The sequence below is a fragment of the Silurus meridionalis genome, chromosome 13 (assembly GCF_014805685.1).
Source record: "Silurus meridionalis isolate SWU-2019-XX chromosome 13, ASM1480568v1, whole genome shotgun sequence".
Lineage (NCBI taxonomy): Eukaryota > Metazoa > Chordata > Actinopteri > Siluriformes > Siluridae > Silurus > Silurus meridionalis.
The window spans coordinates 336,055-358,684 of record NC_060896.1 but is presented as its reverse complement, the minus strand read 5'-3'; the positions used below and the strand labels follow the sequence as shown (position 1 = coordinate 358,684).

Here is a 22,630-nt window from a genome sequence, read left to right as displayed (position 1 = left end):
TAGAAGTAACAAAAGCATGAACTAGTTTTCTGCATCCTGTAACGACATCATATTTCTAATTTTAGCAATATTTCTAAGGTGAAAGAAGGCGATTCTGGTGATATTATTCACGTGAGACTCAAAGGAAAGACTCGGGTCAATAATCACACCAAGGTCTTTGACAGCCGTACATGCTGAAACAGAAACACCATCCAGAGATGCTACGTAATCGGAAAGTTTACTTCTAGCTGCATGTGGTCCTAGTAAAAGTACTTCCGTCTTATCTGAGTTGAGCAGAAGAAAGTTATTAAGCATCCACTGTCTAATGTCCTTTACACACTTCTCAACATTGTTAAGCTGATCTCTCTCATCTGGCTTTGCTGAAATATACAGCTGTGTGTCATCAGCATAGCAATGGAAGCGAATCCCATGTTTATGAATAATTTCACCAAGAGGCAGCATATATAAAGAGAAAAGCAGTGGGCCTAAGACAGATCCTTGAGGAACACCAAACTTTACCTCATAGAGTGGAGAACTCACCATTTACATCCACAAACTGATAGCGATCAGTCAAATAAGACCTGAGCCAAGAGAGAGCTGTTCCTTTATTCCTACAACATTCTCAAGTCTAGCAAGCAGTATAGTGTGATCAATGGTGTCAAAAGCTGCACTAAGGTCGAGCAAAACAAGTAAGGAGACAAAACCCTGATCAGAGGCCAATAACAGGTCATTTACCACCTTAACTAGCGCCGTCTCTGTGCTATGATGAGGCGAAATCCTGACTGATACATTTCAAAATGTTATTCATAAGCAGATGTGAGCATAACTGCTGTGCTACAACCTTTTCTAAAATTTTGGATATAAAGGGGAGATTTGATATCGGTCTGTAGTTGGACAACTGACATGGGTCAAGGTCAGGTTTCTTAATAAGGGGGTGGATAACTGCCAGTTTGAAGGATTTAGGTACATAACCAGTGCTAATGGAAGAGTTAATTATTTTTAAAACAGGTTTGATTACCTCTGGAGCTATCTGTTTAAAGAAACTAGTAGGCAAGGGATCGAGAATGCAGGTTGATGATTTTGATGAGGAGATTAATGAAATTAAGTCACTCTCATGAATAGGAGTGAAGCTTTGTAGTTGATTGTCTGCTATAATGACACTGCTGTCTACAGGGTTACTTGTAAAATAATTTGGATTTATATTAACCGTCTGGATTTCTTGCCTGATGTTTTCAATTTTATTATTAAAAAAGTTCATGAAATCATTACTACCTATTGATGGTGTGCATGTTAGTGCAGTGCTTTTATTCCTGTTAATTTTGCTACCGTGCTGAATAAAAATCTAGGATTATGCTTGTTATTTTCTATGAGGGTGGAGAAATATGCTGATCTAGCAGCACTAAGAGATTTTCTATAATTTAGAGGCTCTCCTTCCATGCTATTTGAAATACTGTTAATTTTGTTTGACGCCATTTACGCTCTAATTTTCGAGTGGTCTGTTTTAAGGTGCGCGTATGATCATTATACCACTGTGCTAATTTTTTCTCCCTGATCATTTTGGTCTTAAGGGGAGCTACATCATCTAGAGTGTAACGTAACGTTGTTTCTAGATGTTCAGTGGCCCAGTCGAGCTCTGCGGGGTCTGACGGAGATCTATCTAATATCGTAATATCGGAAGATTATTAATAAACGCGGTGCTGTAGCTGACGTGAAAGTACGCTTAACACGGTAACGTGGTGACGTAGAAATGCAATGACTAAGGCAAATTTTAAACGAGATTAGATAATATACCTTTATACTTTATTTTTATTTTATTTTATAATACTTCATTTATTTTTCTTTATTCTATTTTTACATTCTATTTTTATGTTTAGATGTTGGACAGTTGTAAAAAGCATTTCTATATGTTGTACTCTATATGAATCTGTATTAGATGGATGGATGGATGGATGGATGGATGGATGGATGGATGGATGGATGGATGAGTGTTATCACAGGTGATATCGGTACCTGCAGTAAAGTCAGGATTAATTGATGTGTGTGTAAATAAGAATTAGATGCCTCCTCAGTGCTGGAGGAAGATGTTTGGAGTAATTTATGATGATGATGATGATGATGATGATGATGATGATGATTTGAGTGACTGGGGTTCAGTTTGGGACGCGGTCTCCTACACTGCACTCAGTACACTTTATTTTATTTCTTTGATCAGAGTTTATTAAATGATTTGTAGGTCAGAGATTCTGTGGCTTTGTGTTTTTTAATCCAAAGTGCACTATGACATGAACATGAACATGTGAATATGATGCCATATTTAGTGCACTTTATTATGCAGGATGGAGAAATGTGTTATGTGAGATACAGATGTGTTTTGCAGATGTGTGGTACAGATATGCTGATGTAATTAAATGTTTTTGTCTCTGCTTGTTTACAGACATTGATGAGTGTACGTTTGCTGATATCTGTGTGAATGGGCGCTGTCAAAATATTCCGGGTTTGTTCAGATGTGTGTGTCATGTTGGCTATGAGCTGGACCGCAGCGGAGGAAACTGTACAGGTACACACTTTTATTAGATTTTTTTATCATGCTAATTAAGTCGTCAAGTCAAGTTTATTTGTATAGCGCTTTTCACAACAGACATTGTCTCAAAGCAGCTTTACAGAAATCAACAGTGAAGGTGAATGGTGTGTGTTTATCCCTGATGAGCAGCCATGGCAACTGTGGCAAGGAAAAACTCCCTTAGATGTTATGAGGAAGAAACCTTGAGAGGAACCAGACTCAAAAGGGGAACCTCATCCTCATTGGGTGACATCAAGATTATTAGAAATTAGAAAGAACATTAGCCCTAACATTGCTATTAATCATCACTTCAGCAAGGGTTATAAGGCCATCTCCAAATTATTCAACATTCATCATTCTTTATAAAGATATTTAAATTGCGCATGTGTTTAAATTGTGCACTTTTTTCAGGAACTGTTAACATTTAAAGTTAGGTCCTTTTCAGCTGTGAGACCCAAAAACAGGGATGAAGGTTAACAGGTTAAGGTTCAAATCCCAGCCACACCAAGCTTCCAATCCTGAGCAAGGCCCTTAACCCCACAGCTAAATGAATGGATAAATGTAAATCATTTTGGATAAATACTTTACATGTAAATCCCATCGGTTTTGAAAGGCTCTGTTTTCAGAATCCACTTTTCTCTTCACCACTGTGAGGCGCTTTTTCACAATAACTGTACAATAGGGTTAAATACGTCAACAGAAGCTCGACCTGATTGATGCTGGAATGTTCTCAGGTAGTCTAGCGTTCGGTAAGGGAGCTAAAGCGCTGCATTATGGGATCTGTAGTTTGTGTTTATTAGCGCTTCATATGCCGGGACATTAATAACAATAATAATAGATTTATATAAAATCCTTAAGTTTGACATGTGATTCAGGGTGTGATGATTAAGGGCCTTGCTATGGACAATGAACTGTCCTTCTTCTCACATGTCGCTAATGTGGCTCGTTCCTGTCGATTTCTTCTCTACAACATCCAAAGGATGCGACCATTTCTACCATACAGGCTGCCCAGGTGCTTGTTCAGTCTCTTGTCATTTCAAGACTTGACTACTGCAGCTCTCTGCTGGCAGGTCTTCCCTGAACGCTATTCATCCACTGCAAATGATCCAAAATGCAGCTGCACGACTTGTGTTCAATCTGCCCAAGTTCTCTTCCACACCACCCCACTGCTGCGCTCCCTTCACTGGCTTCCAGTAGCTGCACGTATCAGATTCAAAACACTGATGATGCCTACAAGGCCAAAAATGGACCAGCACCATCATACCTCAGTGACCTCATCACATCTCGCACTGCACCACGCTGTCTGAGATCCTCCAGCACTGCTCCACTGGTACCTCCTTCTCTCAGAATGAAAGGTAAGTACACTTCAAGGCTCTTCTCTGTTCTGGCACCGAGGTGGTGGAATGAACTTCCCCTAGATGTCCGTACAGCAGAGTCCCTGATTATCTTTAAGCGACGACTGAAGACCTTCATCTTCCTGAAACACTTAAATTAGCACTTTCCAAGTTTGTAGAATTCAAGAGTTATATTTATATTAAGTTTGTAATCTGGTGTACAGTGTAGATTTATTCATTAATAGAGACTCTAAGCACTTTTGTACGTCGCTCTGGATAAGGGCATCTGCTAAATGTGATGAATAAGGTTGTGATGAATAAGGGTGTGATCATTCAGGGTGTGATTCTTTGTTGATGAAACAAAAACATAAATGTATTAACAGAGAATGTGGAGACTGGAGAAAGAGGTGTCTTCCAAATACCATAAACATTAATGTAAATGTAAATGAATGTGTGTGTGTGTGTGTGTGTGTGTGTGTGTGTGTGTGTGTTTCAGATATAAATGAATGTGCAGACCCCAACACATGTATCAGCGGGATTTGTGTCAATACTCCAGGTAGCTACATCTGTAACTGCCCCCCTGACTTCCAGCTTAACCCCACAGGAGTGGGCTGTGTGGGTAAGAAACTGGAACCACATCCACCATGTCCACCACACCATCACATCCATCACATGCACTACATCCACCACATATACCACCCAAACATGTCCATCACATCCATACCACCCACCACACCCAGCACGTGCACCACATCCACGACACCCACCACCTCCTTCACATCCACCACACCAACCAAGTCTTCACCTCTATCATATCCACCATGTCCACCACACCCACAATGCCCATCACCGCAATCACATCCATCACGTCCACAAAATCCACCACACCCAGCATGTCCTTCACATCCATCACATTCAATTCAATTCATGTTAATTTGTGTTGCGTTTTTAATAATGAACATTGTCTCAGAGCAGCTTTACACAGATAATGTGGTGATAAAAATGAAGATGTTCTTTATAAGTGTAAATTTGTCCCTGATGAACAAGTCAGTGGAGACTGTGGTGAAGGAAAAACTCCCTGAGATGCAGAAGGAAGAAACCTTGAGAGGAACCAGACTCAAGAGGGAACCTCATCCTCATCTGGGTTCCACCGAATGTCCATTTATTACAGATAAACAATGTTGAGGTGCAGTGATGGAGATCAGAGCAAACTGTAGTCCTGAGTCAGTGTAGCAGACTGTTCATATTACAGTTTTTCTCCATTGCTAAGACACATTTCTTGAAAGCTGCTCTCCTTTTCTCTAAACTGTGAACACAAAACCCAATTCTCAAGCTACATTTACAAAACCTCAGACTCTTCTTGCAAAACCAAACTTTCACCTCAAAACAGTTCAATCTGTGCTCAAAACTGAACTATGTTGTCAAATCGTGCCCCGAGTCAATCAAAATTTAAATCAATACAGAACAGTCACTAAACACTACGTAGAAAAATAGAAAACACAATGCTCAGGACATCAAGCTGGAGAAATAAATGTTTATTGTTCACTGTAGGCTAAATGCATGTTGCAAAACAAAAAAAACCTGTGCATTTAGCACTTGTACAAAAAAGACAAAACAGAAATCTTGTGCATTTACACATAGCACTTGTAAAAACAAACAGAAATCTTATGCGTTTCCACTTGTGTACAGCAAACCCATGGAAAAATAAAGTACAAAAATATACAAAAAGTGCATTACTCAGCCACAGCATCATGTCTCCGTACTGGGTCAGGCCACAGGACTTCATCCACATCACAGGCCACATTTTGTCTGGCCAGGCAACGGGGGAAAAAAACCCTGGCATGCCGTATCCAGGCTTGGCATGCCTCCACACCTATGTCACCACAGGCAAGTCCCATGGCTTGCAGGAGATGTACCCTGGTGTAAGGTTGCCGATCATATACCTTCCACCGCCATGAGGAGAATAATTCCTTAATGGGGTTTAGGAAAGGGGAGTACGGTGGAAGGCAAAGATTGATAAAACCTTGGTTCATATTGAACCACTCTCTAACAGAGCATCTCGCATGTGATTGAGGAAAATGAGGAGCTGGTGAGTGTTGTAGGGCCCCAGGTTGGCATGATGGTGGACAACCCCATGATTGCTGATGGCAGCACATAATGTGACATTGCCACCACGCTGCCCAGGAACACCAACAATGGCCCGATGGCCAATCACATTACGGCCTCTCCGTCTCCTTTTGGTGAGATTAAACCCAGCTTCATCCATGTACACGTATTCATGGGGTCTTTCTATTGCATCCAGTTGAAGAACCCTCTGTAGAAATAGATATAGTTTTGTAAGTGATACGGAAAAAGTGATTTAGGCCACTACAGTAAATCACTACTTAGAGTAATCAACATTGAATGTGTCTGGATATATGCCAACCTGTACATACTGGAATCTTTGCTCTTTAGCTCTGTCTGAGTTGAGATCAAAGGGCACTCTGTATAGCTGTTTCATGCGCAGTCTGTTGCGCTTGAGGACACGATCAACAGTAGAGAGGCTGACACTGATGATACCCTTATAATTTACATGGTCCTCAATGATCTACTGAATTTCACTCAGTTTAATGGCATTGTTCTCACAGACCATATCTCTTGGTGGGGGAGAACATACATGTCCTCTCACCCCCATGTGGCAGTCTTTCAATTCTACAAAAAGAGAATATGGAGTTACCAAAAATATACATGGAATATTTACCAAAAATATACATGGCCTACAAACAGTTAGACCAACCCTCCATTACAATACTACTGTACATTGGTACAGTGATGTTCTGAAACATATATTTACTTACAGCATACTGTTGTACAGTATATAGTCTGTCATACAGTAATTGCTGTCAACATTTACATACTGTACTATAATGTCAAAAAAAGGTCATTACCTGTTCTCTTTTCTAAATCTTTGGATTATGGTGGACACAGTGAAGAGGGGGAGAGAGAAGGATATGGATTATTAAGTCTCCTGATTGTTGTATGAAAGTTAATGTCACTGTGCAGTTTGGACTCCGGCAAGCAGCAGCAGAAGAACTAAAAGGGAGAACCAGAAGGAAACACAGACATGAGGATCTCTGGGATAAGAGACGACCCACCACACCACCATCAACAAACCTGAGTGAACGTGTGAGAGTGAGGCGACGACAGCATCCAAATATCCCAGTTCACCAAACACTCCATATCCATGCTCCCTCCAGATCTGCTCCTTTACCTCACAAACACCTACTGACTAAAGACTCCACTAAATAAATATGTGTTCAGCCTCGACTTGAACACTGAGACTGTGTCTGAGTCCCGAACACTGATTGGAAGGTTGTTCCATAACTGTGGGGTTTATAAGAGAAACATCTGCCCCCTGCTGGAGTCTTCATTATTTGAGGTACCAACAAATAGCCTGCACCTTTTGATCTAAGTAGGCGTGAAGGATCATACTGGTACAGAAGTTCACTCAGATACTGCGGCGTGAGAGCGTTAAGTGCTTTATACCTCAGTAGTAGTATTTTATAATCAGTGTGAGATGTAATTGGGAGCAGTGTAGATGATTAAAACAGGGCTGATGTGATCATATTTTCTAGATCTAGTGAGGACACTTGTTGCTGCATTCTGAACTAACTGAAGCTTAATTCTGCACTTACTCCAACACCCCGCCACATCCTTCACATCCACCACACCAAACACATCTATCACATCCACCGCACCCATCAGTCCATCACACCCACCACATCCCTTACGTCTATAACCTCTACCACACCCACCAGGTCTATCACATCCCACCATGTCCACCACACTCACTAGTCCATCACACTCACAACGTTTATCACATCCAACACTTCCGCCGCACCCACCAGTCCATCACACCCACCACGTCTATCACATCCACCACGCCCATCAGTCCATGCACATCCACCACACTCACCACATCCACCATGTCCATCACATCCACCACACCCACAATATCCATCATACACACCATGTCCATCACATTCACCACGTCCACCACATCCACCACACCTACCATGTCCACCACATCATCACACAGACCAGGGATTTAAAAATTTGTGGTCACATGAACACTGTTGGAAAGAGGACGTGGGCACTTGGGAACACAACTAAAGCAATATTTCCAGTGAAGAAAAGCTCACAGGCTTCAGTGGACCACTATTCGTGGTATTTATTGACAGATTGGGATACAGCCCAGGACTTTATGTGATCATGTGGTGATATTGCTATTGGGAATGTACATGCCCCCTCACACATTTCTACTGTTCTCTTTTTTAGACACACGTTCTGGAAATTGCTATCTTGAGGTTCGTTCCCGTGGCGATGCTTCAGAAAGCTTGGACTGTTCAAATGAGATTGGCGTGGGGGTGTCCAAAGCCTCCTGCTGCTGCTCGTTAGGACAGGGGTGGGGCAATCCATGTGAGCCCTGTCCAGGACTTAACTCCTGTGAGTCACACACACACACACACACACACACACACACACACACACACACACACAGGAAAAATTGTGTAATAAAGTTTGTTTGTTTCTTGTGCATCATTCCAGCTTTGTATAAAAGTCTGTGTCCTGGTGGAGATGGTTTCAGATTTAACCCAATTACAGTCATACTGGAGGGTAAAGTTAAACACACACACACACACACACACACACACACACACACACAGAAATGGAAAACATTATTCTGTCTAAAGAAAATATTACACATTGAAAGCTCTCTGTCACACCAACACAATCTCCAGGCTGTGAGGAATCTACTCAGGGTGCCAATACCTTATAAATGTCATCTGTTGGAGAGTGCAGTAAACACGGGCAGCCCCTGACTTTACTGGGGTCATTTAATTTGCCCCCCGCAGCCATAAACACTGGAGTACACAAACAGACTAATCTCTGTACACGGTTCATCTCCAGATCAGTGCTGAGATGAAGTTATGATTAAGCTGAGATGACGTTATGATGAAGTTGAGATGAAGTTGGGATGAAGTTGAGATGAAGCTGAGATGAAGTTGGGATGAAGTTGAGATGAAGCTGAGATGAAGTTAAGATGTGGTTGAGTTGAAAGTCATGATGTTTATACCCTCTGAACTTAAAGCATGTTGGGGTGGGACCATCTGATGGTGAAGTTCCCAACTATCACTTTAAAATACCTTGACTTTGTGACTCATGAGACTGAGGCTGAACGCTTCCTGTAAATCTCCTCATGTGCCTGTCGCTTCCTCAGATATTAATGAATGTCAGGAGCTACCTGGTCTGTGTCAGGGTGGAACCTGCATCAACACCTTCGGGAGTTTCTTCTGCGAGTGTCTCAAAGGCTTTGCTCTCAATGAGGAAACTCGAGTGTGTGAAGGTACTTCTCAATGTTAAGATGTCCATGAGTTAAATCTCAAGCTTAGTGTTCGGTGAGATCCTGTAACCTGTGTGTGTGTGTGTGTGTGTGTGTGTGTGTGTGTGTGTGTGTGTGTGTAGATGTTAATGAATGTGAGAAGCCTGGAATCTGTGGTCCAGGTCAGTGTTACAACACTATCGGAAACTACACCTGCATCTGTCCTCCAGATTACATGCAGGTTAATGGAGGAAACAATTGCATGGGTGAGTCTCTCTATTCATCTCTCTATTCATCTCTCTATCTCCCTACCCATCTCTATATCTCACTATCTATCTCTCTATCTCCCTACCATCTCTCTATTCATCTCTATTCATCTCTCTATCTCCCTACCATCTCTATATCTCACTATCTATCTCTATCTCCCTACCATCTCTATCTCCTACCATCTCTATATCTCACTATCTATCTCTATCTCCCTACCATCTCTCTATCTCCCTACCATCTCTATATCTCACTATCCATCTCTCTATCTCCCTACCATCTCTATCTCCCTACCATCTCTATATCTCTATCCATCTCTCTATCTCTATCCATCTCTATCTCACTACCATCTCTCTATATCTCACTATCCATCTCTCTATCTCTATCCATCTCTCTATCTCACTACCCATCTCTATATCTCACTATCCATCTCTCTATCTCTCTATCCATCTCTTTATCTCCCTACCATCTCTCTATCTCTCTATCCATCTCTATATCTCCTACAATCTCTATATCTCACTATCCATCTCTCTATCTCTATCCATCTCTATCTCACTATCCATCTCTATCTCCTACCATCTCTCTATCTCCTACCATCTCTATATCTCACTATCCATCTCTATCTCTATCCATCTCTTTATCTCCCTACCATCTCTATCTCTATCCATCTCTATATCTCCCTACAATCTCTATATCTCACTATCCATCTCTATCTCTCATCCATCTCTATCTCACTATCCATCTCTCTATCTCCCTACCATCTCTATCTCACTACCATCTCTCTATCTCACTACCCATCTCTATATCTCACTATCCATCTCTCTATCTCTATCCATCTCTTTATCTCCCTACCATCTCTCTATCTCTATCCATCTCTATATCTCCCTACCATCTCTATATCTCACTATCCATCTCTCTATCTCTCTATCCATCTCTCTATCTCCCTACCATCTCTCTATCTCCCTACCATCTCTATATCTCACTATCCATCTCTATCTCCCTACCATCTCTATCTCCCTACCATCTCTATATCTCACTATCCATCTCTCTATCTCTATCCATCTCTATCTCACTACCATCTCTCTATCTCACTACCCATCTCTATATCTCACTATCCATCTCTATCTCTCTATCCATCTCTATATCTCCCTACCATCTCTATATCTCACTATCCATCTCTATCTCTATCCATCTCTATCTCCTATCCATCTCTATCTCTCGATCCATCTCTCTATCTCACTATCCATCTCTCTATCTCTCTATCCATCTCTCTATCTCTCTATCCATCTCTCTATCTCACTATCCATCTCTATCTCACTATCCATCTCCTCATCTATATATCCATCTGTCTATCTCTCTATCCATCTCTATCTCACTATCCATCTTTCTATCTCACTATCCATCTCCTCATCTATATATCCATCTCTCTATCTCTCTATCTATCTCAACATCTCTCTATCATCTCTCTGTCACTCTCTATAAATCTCTCAATCTCTCTATCTCTTTATTCCTCTTTTTATCTTCTTCTTTTTGAACTCTACATCTTTTATTTATCTTTCTATCTCTTTCTCTCTATATCCATCTTTTCACCTGTCTCTCCATCTCTATCCATTTCTATCTCCTTTCCATCTTTTTATCTCTATCTATATATCCATCTCTCTCTCTCTCTCTCTCTCGCTCTCTCTCTCTCTCTCTCTCTAGCTGTTTATTCCTCATCTCTTTCTTAATCAAACTCTGCATCTCTCTATCTCTATTCATCTTTCCATCTATCTCTCTATCCATCTTTCTATCTCTATCCATCTTTCTGTCTATAATATACATCTGTCTATGTCTTTCTATATCTCAATATCTCTCTATCAATCTCTCTGTCTCTATCTATCTATCTATCTATCTATCTATCTATCTATCTATCTATCTATCTATCTATCTCTCTATCTCTCTATCTCTTTATTCTTCTATCTATCTCTCTCTAGCCATCTCTATCTGTTTCCCAATCTCTCTATCAATCCCTTTATCTCTGTCTTTCTCTCTCTCTCTCTCTCTCTCTCTCTCTCTCTCTCTCGTCTTCTGTCTCTCCATCCATCTGTCTTTCTGTAATTTATTATCTTGATTTATTGCATTTACTTTGTATGTGTGTGTGTGTGTTTGTGTGTTTATGTGTTTGTATATACTGTATATGTGTGTGTTTGTGTGTGTATATGTGTGTGTGTGCATGTATATATGTGTGTGTGTGTATGTATTTATGTGTGTGTGTGTGTGTGTGTGCATGCGTGTGTGTGCGTGCGTGTGCGTTTAGACATGCGGCGCAGTTTGTGTTACAGGAATTATTACATGGAGAATTCTACGTGTGATGGTGAACTCACCTTCAACATGACAAAGAAAATGTGCTGCTGCTCCTATAACATCGGCCGAGCCTGGAACAAACCATGTGAACGCTGTCCTACACCCAGCACCAGTGAGTCTATCTCTCACACACACACACACACACACACACACACACACACACACAGGCGGTGGGGGTGGGGGTCGTTTGGGGGCATGGAGGGCAAGAGGGGAGAAATTGAGATGTTTCTAAATATGTCATTATATAAGAATCTGGAGTCTAACGTGTTTTAACAGATGTAATCATGTGCGATACAAACGTGTCTCAGGTCAGACAAACTGGAATCTGATTTGTGGGTCAATATGAACATGATCTTACTGTAATCAAACACCAATTTCCTCTTCCTCCACTTTGATTGGATTACAAAAAAAATGGATAAAAAATAAATCATATTTTACTTCATTTGTCTCCTAATTTTCTTTTCCAAATGCGTCAAATTTATACTCCATGGATAATTTCCAACCAGAATAAATCCTGATACACTGAAACAGCTGAGTGTAGATGTAGATAGAGACGGATGTGACCAGGCAAAGCCAAGTGACGGTAAATAATGGTGGTGAAAAACTAGAAAATAAATTAAATCTGGAGAAAAGACTGTCAAAAAAGGAACTACAGTGGAATAGGGAAGAAGGTAGAGAGACTCTGGGTGCAGAACAAGGTTCTCATTCTAAACCCCAACCTAGGGTCAGCAGGAACCATTTCGACGTCCCACTACTGTTAACATGTGACTCCTCCTAAAAGGACTAGTTGATGAGATAAAAAATCCAAACTAACGTGATAATAACGTGTGAATTTGAGAGGTTATACATGAAGGAGATTTTACTGATTCTTTTAAGATTGCCTGCAGTGTCCCAGGGGTCATTGTGTTGTTGTACTTAGTACCTGTAGATCTACAGGCTGAGGTGTTACCTGGAAACCATGTTCTGACATCACTGCAGCCAGCTAACCAAAGTCTTTTAGACCATTCTCTCCTGGCTAAGTGAAATGAACATTTCTGTCTCAACACAGATGAATTAGTACCTGGACTTCTCTCTCCGTCTCAAATCCTTCACTGAACAATTATCATTTACAATTACTGGCACTAGCGGTACTATAATTGTGGACCAAACTGCTCTTTTCACTTTTACATTTTTATACCAGCACATGGACAATTTAATAAGAATCACAATCACACTGGGTCACTTTAATCTGTACTTCTGTCTAAATCTGTCATCCACATCCATCCATCCCTCCTGTTTCATTCAGGTATCTGCATATACACTGGCGATCAAAATTAGAGAACAATTTATAAACAATTGAACAATTCTGAAATAATGTGATCTTCACTGCTCAACAGTTGAAGGAGTTTTTGTCGTGTCTATACCATGCTACCAGAACACCTTTTCCACAAAATAACTAAGGCATTTAAAAAAAACATTATTTTGCAGAAAACACACTGATCAAAATTAGAGAACACTTTCAGATACCTCCCAGTTATTGGTGTTAATCTGGTACCTGGTGCTAATTTCCTTGATTATCTGTAAACCCCTATTTAACTGGCAGCCTAACTTCCAGTGTCACTGACTCTGCAAGATGGTGGGCCGTTCTAAAGTGACTGAAAGCCTCCGGCAGCAGGTTGTCCAGATGAAGGCCAAAGGGACGACCCTATCAGCCATAGCAAGACAAGTTGGTCGTTCCAAATCTGTGATTTCAAGAATATTGAATCTTTACAACATCACAAACTCATTCAAGTCCGCCAAGAAGGCTGGTCGTCCACGGAAGACAAATACAAGAGAGGACAGGATACTGCGGAGGATCTCAATGGGCAATTAAAGTGGAGGAGGAAGTGTCATGGTTTGGGGAATGTTTTCTGCAGCAGGAGTTGGGCCTCTTATACAGCTACATGGCAGAGTGAATGCAAATGTTTAACAGAACCTTCTTCAACAACATATGGTTCCTTCCCTACGTTCATCACCCAATCAGTCTCCTGTGTTCATGCAGGACAACGCTCCATGTCACACAGCAAAACGGGTAAAGCAGTTCCTTGAAACTGAAAACATTGAAATAATGACATGGCCTGCCAAGAGTCCTGATCTCAACCCAATAGAGAACCTCTGGAAAATCCTTGGTGACAAAGTTATGGCCAAGAAACCCACTACAGTCACCGAACTGTGGAGGAGACTGGAAGAAGAGTGGACCAAAATCCCACCAGAGCAGTGTGAGAGACTGGTGCTGTCCTGTGGCTGCAGATGTGCTGAAGTCATTCAGAGCAGAGGCCTGGACACTTCCTACTAATTGCTGACTGTTGTAACCTTCAGAACATTTTGGTGTAATCTTTTTCCATGCTACAGTCATTGTTGTTCTCTAATTTTGATCAGTGTGTTTTCTGCAAAAGAAAGTTTTTTTTAAATGCCTTAGTTATTTTGTGGAAAAGGTGTTCTGGTAGCATGGTATAGACAGGACAAAAACTCCTTCAACTGTTGAGCAGTGAAGATCACATTATTTCAGAATTGTTCAATTGTTTATAAATTGTTCTCTAATTTTGATCGCCAGTGTTCATATACATTTTTTTATTTGTAATGTTTTCATACTTTATAGTCAGATTATATTTTAGTATACGTTTAAACTTTATTTTATTTAATTTTACGTTATTTTTTTTATTTTTGTCTTTATATTGCATTTCTTGTTCATGTTTACATGTTGGACAGTGGTAAAAAGCATTTACGTCGTACTCTGTATGAATGTGTAGGTGACAAATACAATAAGAATTTGAATTTGGGATTCACATGAGTGTGGGTAGGAAAACTCCAGTACTTACAAAACACAATTTCAAACCCCAGTAGAACCTGAAAACCTCCTGAAATACCAGTGAGGAACTGAGGATTCAGATCTAAATGGTGTGGAACATCACAGGAACTTCAAACACATAGAACTAAAACTTTCTGTGTTCAAAGTAGAAGAAACACATTCAAGACCTCACAAAGGACAACTGCATGTCCGCTGCTACAGACTCAGTACAGACATGCACACACGTGCACACACACACACACACACACATTAGAGAGATGATTGTGATTGTGGCTTTCTGTTATAGATGAGTTTGCAATTCTGTGTGGCAGTGAGAGGCCGGGGTACCAAATCGATATCTACACTGGACAAGTGATTGGTAACACACACACACACACACACACACACACACACACACACACACACACACACACACACATTTTTTTCTGTGTATATAGAGTGTGTCAGAATGTGCTCTGATTTGTGTGTGTGATGTACAGATATTGATGAGTGCCATGAAATCCCAGGAGTGTGTGAGAATGGAGTGTGTATCAACCTCATCGGCAGTTTCCGCTGTGAATGTCCAATGGGCTTTGTCTACAACGACAAACTACTCGTCTGTGAAGGTAAGTGTGTGTATGTTTGTGTGTGTGTGTGTGTGTGTGTGTGTGTGTGTGTTAATTATGAATCCCCCAGAGACAAAGCTGGAAGTGCACAGGTGTGTAAAACATCTCTAGTGTTCACGTGTCCCTTCACTGGATTCCCAAACCTTGCTCCATCATCACCATGTTCATCTACACAGACCAGCTCCATGAACACATGGCTGTAGATATGAATGTTGGTGTGGAAGAACTTGAGTGTCCTGCACACAGCCCTGACCTCCTCAACACTCCTTACACATCAGTGTCTGATCTCACTAATATTCCCGATGCAGTTACGACCCAAACTCTACACTACCTCAGTTCATGATAATACATCACAGTGTGTACAGGTGTGTTTCCACTGGAATCTGCTCCAGGAATTAGTGCTCTAGTGTCAGGAAAGATCCACGTTTCCCACTATTTCATTCCTCAGAAGCTTCAGTGGAAACATAAAGTCATTTTTTTAAACTGTAAAAACTGTATCTTCAGCTGCTGTAACAACACTAACAACACTGTAAATTATACATGGTGCTGTGATGTGAAGTCAGTGTGTGTGTGTGTGTGTGTGTGTGTGTGTGTGTGTTATATATCTCTTACAGATATTGACGAGTGTCAGAATGGACCTGTGTGTCAGCAGAATGCCAGGTGTTTAAATCTTGCAGGAAGTTACCGCTGCGAGTGTGAACAAGGATACAAACTCACACACACTGGACTCTGTCTGGGTCAGTATCTACTCATGATGATGATCCTTCATAGTACATTGTCTTTCTAAAAGCACGTGAACAATATTACTCTGCCTGCGTCTTTTCCATAATCTATACAAGAAAGTGACTGTCTGAACACTTTTATATCATGTGTTAACACTCATTTGTTCAGCTTTTGCGGATCACTTTTAACACTTAAACAGCTGTTGTTTGTTGTTTGTCTTAATTTTATGATTATCACTCAATTGTATGGTGTCCTTAAGGGTTTTGAGAGGCACCTTTAAATAAACTGTATTATTATAATAATGGTGATCATGATGGTGTGTGTGTGTGTGTGTGTGTGTGTGTGTGTTTTACAGATCGTAATGAGTGTACAGAGAACCCTAATATGTGTAGTCCAGGTCAGTGTATTGATTTAGTGGGAGGATATCGATGTCTCTGCCCCAATGGCTACAAGGCCACTACTGCCCCTGCCATGTGCATAGGTAAGTGTGTGTGTAAGCGTGTGTGTGTGTGTGTGTGTGTGTGTGTGTGTGTGTGTGTGTGTGTGTGTGTGCGTGCGTGTGTTACATTAAATGGTATTTGTTATTCTTTTGTTTTTCTCGTGTTCAATGTTGTGTATCTCCAGGAATGCAATAAGTTAAGTATGAATAAATAGTTAAGTAGGACTAAAGTGCTAAAATGTGTGTGTGTGTGTGTGTGTGTGTGTGTGTGTGTGTGTGTGTGTGTGTGTGTGTGTTTAGACGTGGATGAGTGTGAAAGACAGCCATGTGGTAACGGAACGTGTAAGAACAACATTGGCTCCTACACATGCCTCTGCTATCCTGGGTTCCAACTGTCACACAATGATGACTGCATTGGTAAACATACACACACACACACACACACACATCTTCCAAACATTCCATCTATTCCTTCAGGAATTCATGCATCTCTAATAACTTATAACACTAACACACACACACATACACACACACACACACACACACACACACACACACACACACACACACAACACACATCTTTCAAACATTCCATCTATTCCTTCAGGAATTCATGCATCTCTTATAACTTATAACACTACACACACACACACACACACACACACACACACACACACTTCTCGGCTTAGTTGAAGTCCAGATCTGATGGTTTTGAAATATTTCTGGGAACTGAAGGAGACTCTCCTGGGTTTGTTGTTCTTTGGGTGTCGGCCCACTGGGTCTGTGGTTCAGTTCACACACTTACACAACTACAAACACACAAACACACAACACATTCACTACAAATTCTATTACCTCATATGACAATAGAAATGTGTGTGTATGTGTGTGTGTTTAGACATTGATGAGTGTACCATACAGGGAGGAATTTGTCGCAATGGGAACTGTTTCAACACCGTAGGCTCCTTCACATGTGTGTGTCGTGATGGTTATGAACTTTCTCCAGATGGCCGAGTGTGTGTAGGTAAGAACACAACACACTCCATTTCTCAGTGTGGGAATTTATAATGTTTATTAAATATAAAGTGTATATAATATACCATATTGTCCCGAATATGAGACCCTTTTTAAGTGTACCTTTTGGAAAAATAGCTTTTAAAGACCAACTTTTGTCTTTTATCAAGAACAGGCTTTCATGTGAAAATACTTTTTAATAACAATTAGTCTAGGCTGTCCATCTCATTGTGAAAAGACATGCCCATATCCATGCCTGCCCGGGGCTTCATACTGACACACTTGCTGGCCAATTTCTTCGAGTGGACGCTTTTAAGACTGCACTAAGCTTTATCTTTGACTACTGGTATCAGCATTTCTAATGTCTTTTTGGGCTCGCCATCTCCTGACATTACATTCTTGGCTGCCTGACAGTTGTTAGATGACTCGGCTAAATTTATCGCCATGAGCTTAATATTTGCATCATAAGTGTGCCTCAGATGCTGGTTTACATGGCCGTCTTTTGAACCGCTGTGTTCTGGACAGTCACTCACCACATGCAGTCCTAGTACAAGCGTAATTAATCAGGTTGCTTTTGATACAGGGGAACTCGTTTTTAACCACCTATTTTTGTGGGTGTACGATTTTATTAACATTTAATTTTCTAGAGCTTAGATTTGAGATGACATTTTTTATTCATATGCATTTCCATAAAAAAAATTGTCTCATATTCAGGACAATACAGTACTATAATATAATGTATATATAATAATGTATAATGTATATAATAACCCTGGAACCAATATGCAGAACAGGACCAAGACCCAAACCAAGACCAATTCAGAGTTTCAGACTGTGGCAGAACCACTAACCAAGACAGAATCCTTAGAACAAGACCAAGCCTGAAACCAAGACAGAGCCACTGGCCAAGACCAAATCTCAGACTAAGACAGAATCTCTACCCAAAACCAAGCCTTAGACCAAGTCTCCAAACAGTGCAAGCCAGATCTGCATCTACACATAGAAATCATGATTCTGACTAGAATTGAGCATGGATTCTAAAAAAATTAAGTTGAAGACCACTCTGACCAAGACGACTGAGTCCAACATGCAACAGTCTGAGCACTGTGCTCCAATCCATCATCATGAGCGCAGAGCTAAACATCTCCTGAGTTTATTGATTTATTTATACTTGTTTCCTGTATGTATGATGTTCTTCTTTGCAGATATCAATGAGTGTGATATAAATCCTGGGACTTGTAGTCCAGGAACCTGCCAAAATCTGGATGGATCCTACAGGTGTATCTGCCCTCTTGGATACTACCTCCTTGATGAGAAATGCATAGGTACAATCATTTCTGATCTTCTCTGTTCAAATGTTTCTAAAACATTTCTCTTTCTGATTCTTTACATAGCTCTTCTTTTGACTTTTCTGCTCTTGAAGCTAACTAAAATCTCTTAGTAGCTAACAGGTTAGAGCCTGCATTGAATCATGTTCAATATCATGATATATTGTATGGATATTGTAGGATTCGATATTAGATAAATTCTCAGTCTGCTGAGAGTTTGTCTGTGCTGAGAACCTAGAGGAATATCAGAGAGTTAGAACAGCTCACACACCAGGTTGCATGGTCTGAGGTGAAGCAGTTGTAATAAAGAGTTATAAAAACGTATTAACCACATTTAATACACAATAAAACTTAGTCCCTGATGATTTGATTGTGTAGCACCTTTTGATCATTAGCAGAACCTCATCACCGCCACCTCCTGACCTCATCAGCAATCCATTTTTCTTCCAGATATTGATGAATGTGCTCAGACTCCAGATATCTGCATCTTTGGACAATGCCAAAATTCAGCAGGAAGCTTCAAGTGCATCTGCCCTGATGGCTTCCAGCTGTCCTCATCTGGGAGGAGGTGTGTGGGTGAGTGTTTTCTGCCATGCACTCTCTTTGGATTAAACAGGTGTATAACTTTTAGTAGCAAAACTAAAATTCCCAACAGAGTTTTGCCAAACAAAAAGAAAGTCTAGACGTCTAGAAGTCGACATCTATCAGATGATTAAAGGTCTGCACTTTTCTGCATTATGTTTAAATTTATATAAATTTCCCCTACACACTTCATCTTACCTCGTACCCTGTACACTGTACCCTGTATTCTGTCCCCTATGGCCTGTACCCCCCCTACACTGCACATGCCCCCTGTACACTGTACCCTGCCCCCTGTACACTGTCCCCTGTAGCCTGTACTCTGCTGCTATACTCTGTCCTCTGCCCCCTGTACTCTGCCCCCTGTGCTCTGTCACCTGTACACTGTTCTCTGTCCCCTGTACACTGTCTGCTCACACTTTGAAAGAGTCACTGAGATGGATGCTCCTTCTAAGTTCTTTTTCAGTTTAGAACAAAAGAATGGACAGTAAAGACATGCATGCTGGGGATCTTGTGTCAGAGCCTACTGAAATTCACCATCAGACACTCAGTTTCTATTTAAAGCTGTATAGCAGTGAGAGGTCAGGGGCTCAGAAAGGGGAGGAGAGCTTCCTCAAAGAAATGCCTAAGCTCTCAGAGTCAGTGGTCAGGGAGTTGGGCAGGATTAAGCACTTTCTATTAAAAGGGCCAGAGAGTAACTAACATGTAACTAATGTCTGTGCACTCAGTTACTCTCTGTCTTTCCATTATTTTATCTCTCTATCTGTGTAAATGAGCACAAAAATAAAAAAATAGATTTCAACAAAGTACATCCACACTGTGTGTGTGTGTGTGTGTGTGTGTGTGTGTGTGTGTGTACAAGGTTTCCGTCTATAATACAAAACAGGTGATAGAGTGTTTGCCATCTATTCATGAACACCAATAACCTGTCCAAATGTGCACTCACACACACACACACACACACACACACACACACACACACACAGACACACACACACACACACACATATACTCACACACACACATATACTTACAAACTCAGATGCGCACGCTATTGAAGCCCTCAAAAGTAAAAAAAAAATAAACAAATTAAATGACCTGCTGGACACTGCAGTACAGGGGATGGAGAACAGTTGGGCGGCAGGTATAGATGGTCTCCCTGTGGAGTTCTTCAAGGTATTCTGTGCAGTAATGGGGCAGGACGTGCTGGTGGTCAGTTTTAGTTGGGGAGTGGGGAGGTGAAGAATCAACACTTCCAGGAGGCCTGGTGTGGAAAAAGAGGTGGTTTTACTCCTAACTCTTCGAGTGCAACTTCCCCCACACTGTCCACAGCTCTGATCTCATCAAAGATCCTCACACTCCGGGAGCTGGAGAATGTTGCAGGGACAGCTGGAGACGTATGGGACTCCGGTCCCTGCGCATTGCTAACCAGCTCCTACACCGTTGGAGGTCCACACTAACAGCAGGGGCACGTGTTCAGCTGCAGCTAAATTGACATTCGGTGGAACCCAGATGAGGATGAGGTTCCCTCTTGAGTCTGGTTCCTCTCAAGGTTTCTTTCTTCTGCATCTCAGGGAGTTTTTCCTTCACCACAGTCTCCACCGACTTGTTCATCAGAGACAAACTTACACTTATAAAGAACATCTTCATTTTTATCACCACATTATCTGTGTAAAGCTGCTCTGAGACAATGTTCAATGTTAAAAACGCAATACAAATAAACATGAATTGAATTGAATTGAATTGAATTGAAGGACTATGAAATCAGCAAGACCAGTCGCTTCTGACCTTGACGGGTGTGAGCGCTCCCTCCTGGAGTGCAGGGGTGAAGGGGAGATGAACTTTGAAGCAGTGTTGGGGAAGCTGCTCTACAGGGCCTGTGTTAAGGTTTTAAATAAGAATAAACTGAGTGGGAGGGTGGACCCCAGTGGAGAAATGTTCCTTTGAATTTTACTCTTCAGTGTTTTGTTCTGGGTTTTACTGGGTTCTGGGAATACATCAGGGGAAACAGGTTTATGTGTCAGTTAATTAATTTTATTTTTGGTCAGGAGAAAATGGCCAAATACCTGAGCAGAAAGAACAAAGTGGCTTATAATGCAGACTGTGATGCCCTCAGAATCTTCTCCAGACTAATAAAATCAAGGATTGTGGTAGATTCAAATCTTTATAGGAGTATGGGGAGATGAAGGTGTTTGAAGCTGTGTGGTGCTGTGGAGAAGTTCTATGTTCTGTAATATAAGAACTGCACATTGCACCAGAACTGAACTAAATAATCATCCCTCCCCCGATCTCCAATTATCATGACTGATTTAATTTATATCTACTTATCATTTTAATTAACAAACAAACCTGATACCATCTGGCCTTTAACATAGTTTGTGTCAAATAAAGGGGAAAAAAGTCTCTCTCTATGTGTCTCCCCTCCCCCCCACCCACAGATAAACGAGTGAGTTTCTGCTACACTAAGTTTGAGAACGGTCGTTGTTCTGCTCCGAAGCCTCTCAACACCACTAAAGGAGAATGCTGCTGCAGTGCCATGCCTGGGCAGGGATGGGGGGATCCCTGTGACCTCTGTCCCAATAGAACCTCCGGTTAGAAAACACACACACACACACACACACACACACACACACACAGACACACAATGGACTTCAGGAGAGCATGCACCAAAACCCCAGACATATAACTGGAACAACTCATTCCTGCAGTTAGTGTGTCATTTACATGTGTGTGTGTGTGTGTGTGTGTGTGTGTGTGTGTGTGGGTGTTACAGGTGACTTCAGCCTGTTGTGTTACAGTACAGGACAGCCGTATGGGACAGACGATGGCCCTGAGGGTGAGCTGATCCTGATCTCACTGATTAATCATGTTATTACGTCATCTATATATTGATTATTTCACAGACACAGACGAGTGTAAAGACCCGAACATCTGCCACAACGCGCAGTGTATAAACACTGACGGCTCCTTCCGCTGTGACTGTCACATCGGATACACTCTGGACTCATCCGGTGCAAACTGCACAGGTAACACACACACACACACACACACACACACACACACACACACACACACACACACACACACACAGAGTCCTGTCTATGGTGCTTTGTTTGGGCTATAAAAGCAGTGAGATGTTGAGTGTGTGTCCTGCACAGTGCGAGTCACTGAACACTGCAACACGAGGAACATCTGAACGTCCTGCAGCTGCATTCAGCATTCATCACCCACAAATGTGGTGTTTGGAGCACAGCTGCCGGACATGATCAGTGT

The 22,630-nt window shown here is 41.4% G+C and overlaps 1 protein-coding gene across 1 annotated transcript in view; it reads left to right on the top strand.

Moving 5' to 3' along the window:
* The window catches only part of fbn1 (fibrillin 1), a 116,574-nt gene that overhangs the window by 84,323 nt on the left and 9,621 nt on the right, over positions 1-22,630 (top strand). Inside the window, exons 36-53 of the mRNA XM_046864307.1 lie at positions 2,414-2,536; positions 4,370-4,492; positions 8,191-8,358; positions 8,461-8,529; positions 9,134-9,259; positions 9,379-9,501; positions 11,796-11,954; positions 14,956-15,027; positions 15,149-15,274; positions 15,889-16,011; positions 16,353-16,478; positions 16,737-16,853; positions 17,335-17,460; positions 18,656-18,775; positions 19,229-19,354; positions 21,796-21,948; positions 22,131-22,193; positions 22,261-22,383. Of these exons, the coding sequence (XP_046720263.1) occupies positions 2,414-2,536; positions 4,370-4,492; positions 8,191-8,358; positions 8,461-8,529; positions 9,134-9,259; positions 9,379-9,501; positions 11,796-11,954; positions 14,956-15,027; positions 15,149-15,274; positions 15,889-16,011; positions 16,353-16,478; positions 16,737-16,853; positions 17,335-17,460; positions 18,656-18,775; positions 19,229-19,354; positions 21,796-21,948; positions 22,131-22,193; positions 22,261-22,383 (2,166 nt within the window). The remainder of the gene's footprint in view (positions 1-2,413; positions 2,537-4,369; positions 4,493-8,190; positions 8,359-8,460; positions 8,530-9,133; positions 9,260-9,378; positions 9,502-11,795; positions 11,955-14,955; positions 15,028-15,148; positions 15,275-15,888; positions 16,012-16,352; positions 16,479-16,736; positions 16,854-17,334; positions 17,461-18,655; positions 18,776-19,228; positions 19,355-21,795; positions 21,949-22,130; positions 22,194-22,260; positions 22,384-22,630) is intronic.